Source organism: Salvelinus namaycush, chromosome 7 (assembly GCF_016432855.1).
Source record: "Salvelinus namaycush isolate Seneca chromosome 7, SaNama_1.0, whole genome shotgun sequence".
Lineage (NCBI taxonomy): Eukaryota > Metazoa > Chordata > Actinopteri > Salmoniformes > Salmonidae > Salvelinus > Salvelinus namaycush.
In genome coordinates, this window is record NC_052313.1 from 36,376,886 (window position 1) to 36,389,964 (window position 13,079).

The following is a 13,079-nucleotide window of genomic DNA, read 5'->3' on the forward strand; positions in this document are numbered from 1 at the left end:
ACTTTTGGACCGAAGCAGAGTTTAAGACTTGAAGGCAAATTTTTTATTTGTATCTCTTTCCCCATTATTCTCTTGAGGCTTTGAGTAATATACAGAAATGTACATGTAAACACCGCCCACTGTCAATCCAGAAACAGAAAAATACAAATCCCTTTGTTTTCTATAAACTAATGTTAAAAACACACTAAGGAAGGAGCCCATAGTTACAGTACGTACTGGCACAGCACTGATTGGCAGTCACAGTGAAACCGATCTGAAGACAGAGCAGCGGTCTAAAACCAGATCAGACCAGCCCCACCCTCAGATGTCCAGTGTGTTGACTGTTGACTGAGCTGGACAGTGCCCAGTGGAAGACCCAGAGAGAGATACAGGCTTCGTCCCAAATGGCACCATATTTCCTACATAGTACCTTGACCAGAGCCCTGTGGGTAGTGCAATATATGAAGTCAGTTCACTGCTATCCAACAACGCCCACCACACACATGGCAGAAATAAGGGTAATATATATATATATATATATATATATATATATATATATATATATATATATATATATATATATATTTTTTTTAATCTTCTTTCTCAAAAAGTATTTCTCTCTGTGGTTCTCAGGAGTGAGTCCATCTGATGGGTATCCAGTGAGTGTCTGTCTCCACCTTCTTCAGAGCCACCTTCAGTTCACTGAATGCTGCTGTCAGGTCGTCGTTGACGATCACCTTCTCAAACAAGTGGCCGTATTGGCTCTCCATCTGCTGGCCGGTGCTCACCATTTCCAGGAAGTCCTCCTCCTGTTGGACAAGAATATCATGGAATAGAATAGATATTTTACTGTCTGTTTTGAGAGAAAAATAAATGTACTTTCTGCTTATCTCAGGGTCAAGCTGTTGTCGATGGCCTATGAAGAAAGAGTTACGGGCATGAGTTAGTGAGTATCTCAGGGACGACAGAGACATTCACATAAACACAAACATAACAGCCATAAAACACAAATAAACAGACAGAATGACCCAATCTGTCACCTCTTATTCCGCTCCCCCTCTCTGGCGCTCAATGTCGCCTGTTTACTTATTATTACACACACCTGCCACTATCATTACGCGCACCTGAGTCTCTCCTGGACTCCATCACTTCTATGATTACCTCCCCTATATCTGTCACTCCCTTTGGTTCTTTCCCCAGGCAGTATTAGTTTCTCATGTCCAGACGCTACTCTTGTTTTGTATTGTCCAATTTATTATTAAAGTCACCCCCTGTACTTGCTTCCTGACTCCCAGCGTCTGCATTACACAAACAGAGAGCTGTTTGACCCTGAAGGACACCTAGACCTCTTTACAAAACCTTACACAAAAAACCTCAAGGAATTTTCATAATTTCCTCCATTGGATACAAAATAAAATAAAAAAGCCTAAAAGCAGAAAAAGACAAAACATATCTGTGATTGACAAAGAGACAGACAAAACAAGTAACAGATCCATAATTGATACATGCCACTTTGGACTTACAGCGACAGGCCAATGACAGTGTGTGGACAAGGCATTCAAAATGGGAAGCCTTCATAAAAGGAAATGGCTTGGACACATTAACCTACTACTGTAGCTACACTATACTATATACAAAAGTATGTGGACACCCCTTCAAATGAGTGGATTTGGCTGTTTCCCGTTGCTGACAGGTGTAAAAAAAAATCGAGGTGAAGTCGAGGTGACAGGTGTATAAAATGCAATCTCCATAGACAAACACTGGCAGTTGAATGGCTTTACTGAATGGCTTTACTTTCCCGACCCCTTCTGTCTCAGCCTCCAGTATTTATGCTGCAGTAGTTTATGTGTCGGGCAGCTAGAGTCAGTCTGTTATATCTGGAGTATTTCTCCTGTCTTATCCGGTGTCCTGTGTGAATTTATGTATGCACTCTCTAATTCTCTCTCTCTTTCTCTCTCTTTCTTTCTCTCTTTCTTTCTTTCTTTCTTTCTCTCTCTCAGAGGACCTGATCCCTAGGACCATGCCTCAGGACTACCTGGCCTGATGACTCCTTGCTGTCCCCAGTCCACCTGGCCGTGCTGCTGCTCCAGTTTCAACTGTTCTGCCTGCGGCTATTGAACCCTGACCTGTTCACCGGACGTGCTACCTGTCCCAGACCTGCTCTTTTCAACTCTCTAGAGACAGCAGGAGCGGTAGAGATACTCTGAATGATCGGCTATGAAAAGCCAACTGACAATTACTCCTGAGGTGCTGACCTTTTGCACCCTCGACAACCACTGTGCTTATTATCATTGGAACCTGCTGATCATCTATGAACATTTGAACATCTTGGCCATGTTCTGTTATAATCTCCACCTGGCACAGCCAGAAGACTGGCCACCCCTCATAGTTCTTCCTAGGTTCTGGCCTTTCTAGGGAGTTTTTCCTAGCCACCGTGCTTCTACACCTGCATTGCTTGCTGTTTGGGGTTTTAGGTTGGGTTTCTGTACAGTACTTTGTGACATCAGCTGATGTAAGAAGGGCTTTATAAATACATTTGATTGATTGATTGATTGACTGAAGAGCTCAGTGACTTTCAAAGTGGCAACGTCATAGGATGCCACCTTTCCAACAAGTCAGTTCGTCAAATTTCTGCCCTGTTAGAGCTGCCCCGGTCAACTGTAAGTGCTGTAATTGTGAAGTGGAAACATCTAGGAGCAACAACGGCTCAGCCCTGAAGTGGTAGGCCACACAAACTCACAGAATGGGACCGGCGAGGGCTGAAGCACGCAGCGCGTAAAAATCGTCTGTCCTCGGTTGCAATGCTCACTACCGAGTTCCAAACTTCCTCTGGAAGCAACGTCAGCACAAGAACTGTTCGTCGAGAGCTTCATGAAATAGTTTCCATCGCCGAGTAGCCGCACAAAAGCCTAAGATCACCATGCGCGATGTTGACCGCTACCTGCCTGAATGCATAGTGCTAACTGTAAAGTTTGGTGGAGGTGGAAAATTGGTCTGGGGCTGTTTTTCATGGTTCGGGCTAGGCCCCTTAGTTTTAGTGAAGGGAAATCTTAACGCTACAGCATACAATGACATTCTAGACGATTCCGTGCTTGCAACTTTGTGGCAACATTTTGGGGAAGGCTCTTTCCTGTTTCAGCATGACAATGTCCCCGTGCACAAAGCGAGGTCCATACAGAAATGGTTTGTCGAGATCGGTGTGGAAGAACTTGACTGGCCTGCACAGAGCCCTGACCTCAACCCCATCGAACAACTTTGTGATGAATTGGAAAAACGACTGCAAGCCAGGCCTTAGCGCCCAACATCAGTGCCCGACCTCACTAATGCTCTTGTGGTTGAATGGAAGCAAGTCTCCGCAGCAATGTTCCAACATCTAGTGGAAATCCTTCCAAGAAGACTGGAGGCTGTCATGGAAGCAAAGGGGGGACAAACTCCATATTAATGGCCATAATTTTGGAATGAGATGTTCGACGAGCAGGTGTCCACATACTTTTTGACATGTAGTGTATATAACTCCTGACCCCACCGCTAGCCTGGTCCCTGATATGTTTGTGCTGTTTTCCAACTACTATGGAGATTGGCAAGACAGCAGAACTAGATCTGTGACCAGGCTATGCTAATTAATCGTAGCTCCCTAGACAACGTATTACCTGGTTAGCCTTTTAGGACCTATTTCTTGCCCAGTCATCCCTTCCTGATGGTAATAGACTGCCTGGTGATATGTTTATATGGGCTGATCCATTCCAGCCTCAGACAAAGGAACATGGCAGGGTTAGAGAGGCTATAGCGGCCTTCTGGTAAGACTTCGGAGGCGCACACCCCCCCATCGCTTCCGAGTATATTACTCGCTAATGTCCAGTCTCTAGGTAACAAGGCAGACGAAATTAGGGCAAGGGTTGCCTTCCAGAGAGACATGCGGGATTGCAGCATACTCTGTTTCACAGAAACATGGCTCTCTGGGGACATGCTGTCGGAGTCAGTACAGCCACTGGGATTCTTTGTGCGTCAGGCCGACAGGAATAAACATCTCTCCGGGAAGAAGAAGGGCGGGGCTGTGTGCTTCATAATTAATGCCTCATGATGTAATCATAACAACATACAGGAACTCAAGTCCATCTGCTCACCCGACCTAGAATTCCTGGAAATCAAATGCCGGCCATATTACCTCCCAAGAGAATTCTCGTCAGTTATCATCACAGCTGTGTACATTCCCCCTCAAGCAGCCCCCAAGGAACTTCACTGGACTCTATGTAAACTGGAAACCATATATCCTGAGGCTGCATTTATTGTGGCTGGGGATTTTAACAAAGCAAATTTAAGAACAAGGCTACTTAATTTCTATCAGCATATTGATTGCACTACGCGCAGGGGTAATACACTCGATCACTGCTACTCTAACTTCCGCGACGCATACAAAGCCCTCCCCTGCCCTCCCTTCGGTAAATCCGACCACGACGCCATCTTGCTACTACCTTCTTATAGGCAGAAACTCAAACAGGATGTACCAGTGACTAGAACCATTCAATGATGGTCTGACCAATCGAAACGCTTTAAGATTGTTTTGATCACGCGACTGGGATATGTTCCGGTCAGCCTCAGAGAACAACATTGATCTATACGCTGACTCGGTTTCATAAAATAGTTTACAAAAGAAGTGCATTGGAGATGTTGTACCCACTGTGACTATTAAAACCTACCGTAACCAGAAACTGTGGATGGATGGCGGCATTCGTGCAAAACTGAAAGTGCGAACACATTTAACCATGGAAAGAGGTCTGGGAATATGTGTCATGCCCTGGCCATAGAGAGGTTTTTATTCTCTATTTTGGTTAGGCCAGGGTGTGACTAGGGTGGGCATTCTAGTTTCTTTATTTTGTATTTCTATGTTTTGGCCGGGTAGGGTTCTCAATCAGGGACAGCTGTATATCGTTGTCTCTGATTGGGAATCATACTTAGGCAGCTGCACCTTGGTCTCCTTCCGACGACGGCCGTGACAATGTGGCTGAATATAAACAGTGTAGGTATTCCCTCCGCAAGGCAATCAAACAAGCAAAATTCTGGTACAGGGACAAAGTGGAGTCGCAATTCAACTGCTCAGACACGAGACGTATGTGGCAGGATCTACAGGAAATTACGGACTACAAAAAGAAAACCAGCCACATCACGGACGGCGATGTCACGCTTCTAGACAAACTAAACACCTTCTTTGCCCGGTTTGAGGATAATACAGTGTCACCGTCGCGGCCTGCTAACAAGGACTGCGCTCCCCCTCCTCCTCCTTCTCCATGGCCGACGTGAGTAAAACATTTAAACATGCTAATCCTCGCAAGGCTGCTGGCCCAGATGGCATCCCAAGTTGCGTCCTCAGAGCATGCACAGACCAGCTGGCTGTTGTGTTTACAGACATATTCAATCACTCCTTATCCCAGTCTGCTCTCCCCACATGCTTCAAGATGGCCACCATTGTTCCTGTACCCAAGAAGGCCCCGTAGCACTCACTTCTGTCATCATGAAGTGCTTTGAGAGACTAGTCAAGGATCATATCACCTCCACCTTACCGGCCACCCTAGACCCACTTCAATTTGCATACCGCCCAAACAGTTCCACAGACGATGCAATTGCCATCACACTGCACACTGCCCTAACCCATCTGGACAAGAGGAATACCTATGTAAGAATGCTGTTCATTGACTAAAGCCCAGCATTCAACACCATAGTACCCTCCAAAATCTTCAAACAGCTGGAGGCCCTGGGTCTCAACCCCGCCCTGTGCAATTGAATCCTGGACTTTCTGACGGGCCGCCCCCAGGTGGTGAAGGTAGGAAACAACATCTCCACTTCACTGACCCGCAACACTGGGGCCCCACAAGGGTGCGTGCTCAGCCCCCTCCTCTACTCCCTGTTCACCCACGACTGCGTGGCCATGCACACCTCCAACTCAGTAGTGGGCTTGATTACCAACAATGATGAGACAGCCTACAGGGAGGAGGTGAGGGCACTTGGAGTGTGGTGTCAGGAAAACAACCTCTCACTCAATATCAACAAAACAAAGGAGATGATTGTGGACTTCAGGAAACAGCAGAGGGAGCACCCCCATATACACGTCGAAGGGACAGCAGTGGAGAAGGTGGAAAGTTTTAAGTTCCTCGGCGTACACATCACAGACAAACTGAAATGGTCCACCCACACAGACAGTGTGCCATTGCACCACCCTCAACCGCAAGGCTCTCCAGAGAGTGGTGCGGTCTGCACAGCGCATCACCGGGGGCAAACTACCTGCCCTCCAGAACACCTACAGCATCCAATATCACAGGAAGGCCAAAAATATCATCAAGGACAACAACCTTTGCCTGCTCACACCGCTACCATCAAGAAGGTGAGGTCAGTACAAGTGCATCAAAGCTGGGACCAAGAAACTGAAAAATAGCTTCTATCTCAAAGCCATCAGACTGTTAAACGGCCATCACTAACACAGAGAAGCCGGTGCCTACATACAGACTTGAAATCATTGGCCACTCTAACAAATGGATCGCTAGTCACTTTATTATTGCCACTTTAATAATGATGTTTACATATCTTGCATTACTCATCCCATATGTATATACTGTATTTTATACCATCTATTGCACCTTGCCTATGCCGCTCGGTTATTGCTCATCCATATACAGTGGCAAGAAAAAGTATGTGAACCCTTTTGAATGACCTGGATTTCTGCATAAATTGGTCCTCAAATTCGATCTGATCTTCATCTAAGTCACAACAACAGACAAACATAGTGTGCTTAAACTAATAACACACAAATTATTATATTGTTCTTGTCTGTATTGAATACATAATTTAAACATTCACAGTGTAGATTGGAAAAAGTATGTGAACCCCAAGGCTAAGGACTTCTCCAAAAGCTAATTGGAGTCAGGAGTCAGCTAACCTGGAGTCCAATCAATGAGATGAGACTGGAGATGTTGGTTAGAGCTGCCTTGCCCTATAAAAAACACTCACAAAATTTGAGTTTGCTATTCACAAGAAGCATTGCCGGAAGAAATGGCGCCGGGAAGAAATGGCAGCAGTTTTACGGGCGCCCAACCAATTGTGCTATTATGTGTATTTTTTCGCATTATTTGTAACTTATTTTGTACATAATGTTTCTGCAACCGTATCTTACGGCAAAAAAGAGCTTCTGGATATCAGGACAGCAATCACTCACCTGGGATTAGACAAATATTATTTCTTCAACAAACAAGACGCACAAGACATTCTCCAAACACCCGGCAGGGCCGACATCCACGTTATTTGCAAGAGGAAGCGACGCAGGTACAGAAGACAAAGAGCCCGGATGCCTGGTCAGGACCCGAAAAAGGCGAGTGGGAAAGCTGCCGTTACTGTCAATACTACTCGCCAACGTGCAATCATTGGGCAATAAACTAGACGAGGTACGATCACAAATATCCTACCAACGGGACATCAAAAACTGTAATATCCTATGTTTCACGGAATCGTGGTTGAATGACGACATGGATATTCAGCTAGCGGGATACACGCTGCACCGGCAAGATAGAACAGCACACTCCGGTAAGATGGGGGGGTGCAGTCTGTGCATATTTGTAAACAGCTGGTGCATGAAATCTAAGGAAGTCTCTAGAGTTTGCTCGCCTGAAGTAGAGAATATTGTGATAAATTGCAGGCCACACTACTTGCCTAGAGAGATTTCAGCTATACTTTTCGTGGCTGTTTATTTACCACCACAGACAGATGCTGGCACTAAGACCGCAATCAGTCAGCTGAATAAGGAAATAAGCAAACAGGAAACCACTCACCCAGAGGCGGCGCTCCTAGTGGCCGGAAACTTTAATGCAGGGGAACTTAAGGACTGTTTTGCTATCACAGATTGGAACATGTTCCGGGATTCTTCCGATGACATTGAGGAGTACACCACATCAGTCACTGGCTTTATCAGTAAGTGCATTGAGGACGTCGTCCCCACAGTGACTGTACGTACATACCCCAACCAGAAGCCATGGATTACAGGCAACATTCGCACTGAGCTAAAGGGTAGAGCTGCCGCTTTCAAGGTGCGGGACTCTAACCCGGAAGCTTAAAAGAAATCCTGCTATGCCCTGTGACGAACCATCAAACAGGCAAAGCGTCAATACAGGGCTAAGATTGAATCATACTACACCGGCTCCGACGCTCGTCTTATGTGGCAGGGCTTGCAAACTATTACAGACTACAAAGGGAAGCACAGCCGAGAGCTGCCCAGTGACACGAGCCTACCAGACGAGCTAAATCGCTTCTATGCTCGCTTCGAGGCAAGCAACACTGAGGCATGCATGATAGCATCAGCTGTTCCAGGCAACTGTGTGATCACGCTCTCCGTAGCCGACGTGAGTAAGACCTTTAAACAGGTCAACATACACAAGGCTGCGGGACCAGACGGATTACCAGGACGTGTGCTCCGGGCATGTGCTGACCAACTGGCAGGTGTCTTCACTGACATTTTCAACATGTCCCTGATTAAGTATGTACTACCAACATGTTTCAAGCAGACCACCATAGTCCCTGTGCCCAAGAACACTAAGGCAACCTGCCTAAATGAACACAGACCCGTAGCACTCACGTCTGTAGCCATGAAGTGCTTTGAAAGGTTGGTAATGGCTCACAACACCATTATCCCAGAAATCCTAGACCCACTCCAATTTGCATACCGCCCAAACAGATCCACGGATGATGCAATCTCTATTGCACTCCACACTGCCCTTTCCCACCTGGACAAAAGGAACACTTACGTGAGAATGCCATTCATTGACTATAGCTCAGCGTTCAACACCATAGTACCCTCAAAGCTCATCACTAAGCTAAGGATCCTGGGACTAAACACCTCCCTCTGCAACTGGATCCTGGACTTCCTGACGGGCCGCCCCCAGGTGGTGAGAGTAGGTAGCAACACATCTGTCACGCTGATCCTCAACACTGGAGCTCCCCAGGGGTGCATGCTCAGTCCCCTCCTGTACTCCCTGTTCACCCACGACTGTATGGCCAGGCACGACTCCAACACCATCATTAAGTTTGCAGACGACACAACAGTGGTAGGCCTGATCACCGACAACGACGAGATAGCCTATAGGGAGGAAGTCAGAGACCTGGCCGGGTGGTGCCAGAATAACAACCTCTCCCTCAACGTAACCAAGACTAAAGAGATTATTGTGGACTACAGGAAAAGGAGGACCGAGCACGCGCCCATTCTCATCGACGGGGCTGTAGTGGAGCAGGTTGAGAGCTTCAAGTTCCTTGGTGTCCACATCAACAACAAACTAGAATGGTCCAAACACACCAAGACAGTCGTGAAGAGGGCACGACAAAGCCTATTCCCCCTCAGGAAACTAAAAAGATTTGGCATGGGTCCTGAGATCCTCAAAAGGTTCTACAGCTGCAACATTGAGAGCATCCTGACCGGTTGCATCACTGCCTGGTACGGCAACTGCTCGGCCTCTGACCGCAAGGCACTACAGAGGGTAGTGTGTACGGCCCAGTACATCACTGGGGCTAAGCTGCCTGCCATCCAGGACCTCTACACCAGGCGGTGTCAGAGGAAGGCCCTAAAAATTGTCAGAGACCCCAGCCATAGACTGTTCTCTCTACTACCGCATGGCAAGTGGTACCGGAGTGCCAAGTCTAGGACAAAAAGACTTCTCAACAGTTTTTACAAGCCATAAGACTCCTGAACATGTAATCAAATGGCTACCCGGACTATTTGCATTGTGTGCCCCCCCCAACCCCTCTTTTTACACTGCTGCTACTCTCTGTTTATCATATATGCATAGTCACTTTAACTATACATTCATGTACATACTACCTCAATTGGGCTGACCAACCAGTGCTCCCGCACAGTGGGTAACCAGGCTATCTGCATTGTGTCCCACCCACCACCCGCCAACCCCTCTTTTACGCTACTGCTATTCTCTGTTCATCATATATGCATAGTCACTATAACCATATCTACATGTACATACTACCTCAATCAGCCTGACTAAACGGTGTCTGTATGTAGCCTCGCTACTTTTATAGCCTCGCTACTGTATATAGCCTGTCTTTTTACTGTTGTTTTATTTCTTTACCTACCTAATACATTTTTTGCACTATTGGTTAGAGCCTATAAGTAAGCATTTCACTGTAAGGTATGTTGTATTCAGTGCACGTGACAAATACACTTTGATTTGATGTGAACTATGCCTTGAACAAAAGAGATCTCACAAGACCTTAGATTAAGAATTGTTGATTTGCATAAAGCTGGAAAGGGTTACAAAAGTATCTCTAAAAGCATTGATGTTCATCAGTCCACGGTAAGAAAAATTGTCTATAAATGGAGAAAGTTCAGCACCGTTGCTACTCTCCCTAGGAGGGGCCGTCCTGCAAAGACGACTGCAAGAGCACAGCGCAGAATGCTCAATGAGGTTAAGAAGAATCGTAGAGTGTCAGCTAAAGACTTACAGAAATCTCTGGAGCATGCTAACATCTCCGTTGACGAGTCCACTATGCATAAAACACTAAACAAGAATGGAGTTCATGGGAGGACACCATGTAAGAAGCCACTGCTGTCCAAAAAAACCATTGCTACATGTCTGAAGTTTGCAAAAGTGCACCTGGATGTTCCAAAGCGCTACTGGCAAAATATTCTGTGGAAACTACAGTTGAGTTGTTAGGAAGGAACACAACACTGTGTGGAGAACAAAAGGCACAATACACCAACATCAAAACCTCATCTCAACTGTAAAGTATGGTGGAGGGAGCATCATGGTTTGGGGCTGCTTTGCTGTCTCAGGGCTTGGACAGCTTGCTATCATCGACGGAAAAATGTATTCTCAAGTTTATCAAGACATTTTGAAGGAGAATGTTAGGCTGTCCGACCAAATTGAAGCTCAACAGAAGTTGGGTGATGCAACAGGACAACGACCCAAAACACAGAAGTAAATCAAGAACAGAATGGCTTCAACAGAAGAAAATACACCTTCTGGAGAGGCCCAGTCAGAGTCCTGACCTCAACCCGATTGAGATGCTGTGGCTTGACCTCAAGAGGGCAGTTCAAACCAGACATCCCAAGATTATTGCTAAACTGAAACAGTTTTGTGAAGAGGAATGGTCCAAAATTCCTTCTGACCGTTGTACAGATCTGATCCGCAACTACAGAAAACTTTTGGTGGAGGTTATTGCTGCCAAAGGAGGGTCAACCAGTTATTAAATCCAAGTGTTCGCATACTTTTTCCACCCTGCACTGTGAATGTTTACACTGAGTGTTCAATAAAGACATGAAACCATATAATTGTTTGTGTGTTAGTTTAAGCAGACTATTTGTCTATTGTTGTGACCTCGATAAAGATCAGATAAAATTATATGACAAATTTATGCAGAAATCCAGGTATTTCCAAAGGGTTCACATACTTTTTCTTGCCATTGTATTTATATGTATATATTCTTATTCCAACCCTTTACTTAGATGTGTGTGTATTAGGTAGTTGTTGTGGAATTGTTAGATTACTTGTTGATATTGCTGCACTGTCGGAACTAGAAGCACAAGCATTTTGCAACACTTGCAATAACATCTGCTAACCATATGCATGTGACCAATAAAATTAGATTTGATTTGATTTAGCTAGCTCCTTTTTCTAAAGGAACACTGGGCTTCAGATCTCCGCTGAGATATGGTCACACTCAGGGACTCTGCCAAACGCACAAATAAATACATATACTGTATACAGACACATTCATAGGCAGGAACACAAACAGAAACAAACACACTGATGCACAAAAACACACTGACGACACACAGACAGACAGACAGACACACACAGACAAACACTGACGACACACACTTACACAGACAGAAGAATACAATTTTAGAATGTCCCCCTTGCTAGTGGTTTTAACACCTCATAGTTGATTAGTCGTACAACTAAAGTTAAATGGTCACCATGACACGGACTGCATTTTCGAGCCAGTCTACAAACATTTACATTTTAGTCATTTAGCAGACACTTATCCAGAGCAACTAGGGTTAAGTTCCTTGCTTAAGGGCACATCGACAGATTGTTCATCTAGTCGGCTCGGGGATTCAAACCAGCAACCTTTCGGTTACTGGCGCAACGCTCTTAAAACCTCTTAGTGAATAGGGGGCGCTGTTTTCACTTTGGGAAAAAAATCGTGCCCAAATTAAACGGCCTCGTACTCTGTTCTAGATCATACGATATGCATATTATTATTACTATTGGATAGAAAACACTCTGAAGTTTCTAAAACTGTTTGAATTATATCTGTGAGTAAAACAGAACTCATTTGGCAGCAAACTTCCAAACAGGAAGTGAAAATTCTGAAAATGGGGCTCTGTGTCAGGCCTTGCCTATTCAATTGCCTTTTATTTATGGATCTGTATGCACTTCCTACGCCTTCCACTAGATGTCAACAGGCAGTAGAATGTTGAATGGGGTGTCTAGCTTGATGTGAGACCGAATCAGAGCTTTTGGAGTGACAGGTCCGCCCTATTGGCAGTATTCAGCTGCGCACCAGGGAACACGACATTGTCTTTTGAAATGCGGTAGGTATACACGACGAAATGCTCCGTCTCGGACTTTATTGGATACATATGAGAAAAACATCATAAAGATGGATTTTCAACCGAGTTTGACCAGTTTATTCGACGTTTATTGTGACTTTTGGAATTTTTCGTTCCATGCGCCAAGAGTTGATGGACATGTGCCCTCTACAATGCTAGCCAAAGCTAATTCGACAGAAGAAATGGACAATCTAAAACAAAACAACAATTTATTGTGGAACTAGGACTCCTTGCACTACATTCTGATGGAAGATCATCAAAGGTAAGAGAATATTTATGATGTTATTTCGTATATTTTGTGGAATATGTTGGCTCCAACATGGCGGAGAATGGCTGGGCGCTGTCTCAGAATATTGCATGCTGTACTTTGTACTAAAGTTATTTTTTTAAATCTAACAGAGCGGTTGCGTTAAGAACCAGTGTATCTTTCATTTGCTGTACAACATGTATTTTTTAGCAAAGTTTATGATGAGTTTTTTGGTTAGATTATGTGACTGTC

At 45.1% G+C, this 13,079-nt stretch overlaps 1 protein-coding gene across 1 annotated transcript in view; it reads right to left on the reverse strand.

Annotated features, from left to right (window-relative positions):
* Window positions 1–601: 601 nt before the first annotated feature.
* The window catches only part of mpp7a (membrane protein, palmitoylated 7a (MAGUK p55 subfamily member 7)), a 192,881-nt gene continuing 180,403 nt past the window's right edge, over window positions 602–13,079 (reverse strand). The window contains exon 17 of the mRNA XM_038997028.1: window positions 602–788. Coding sequence (XP_038852956.1) covers window positions 609–788 — 180 coding nt within the window. The 3' untranslated portion in view covers window positions 602–608. The remainder of the gene's footprint in view (window positions 789–13,079) is intronic.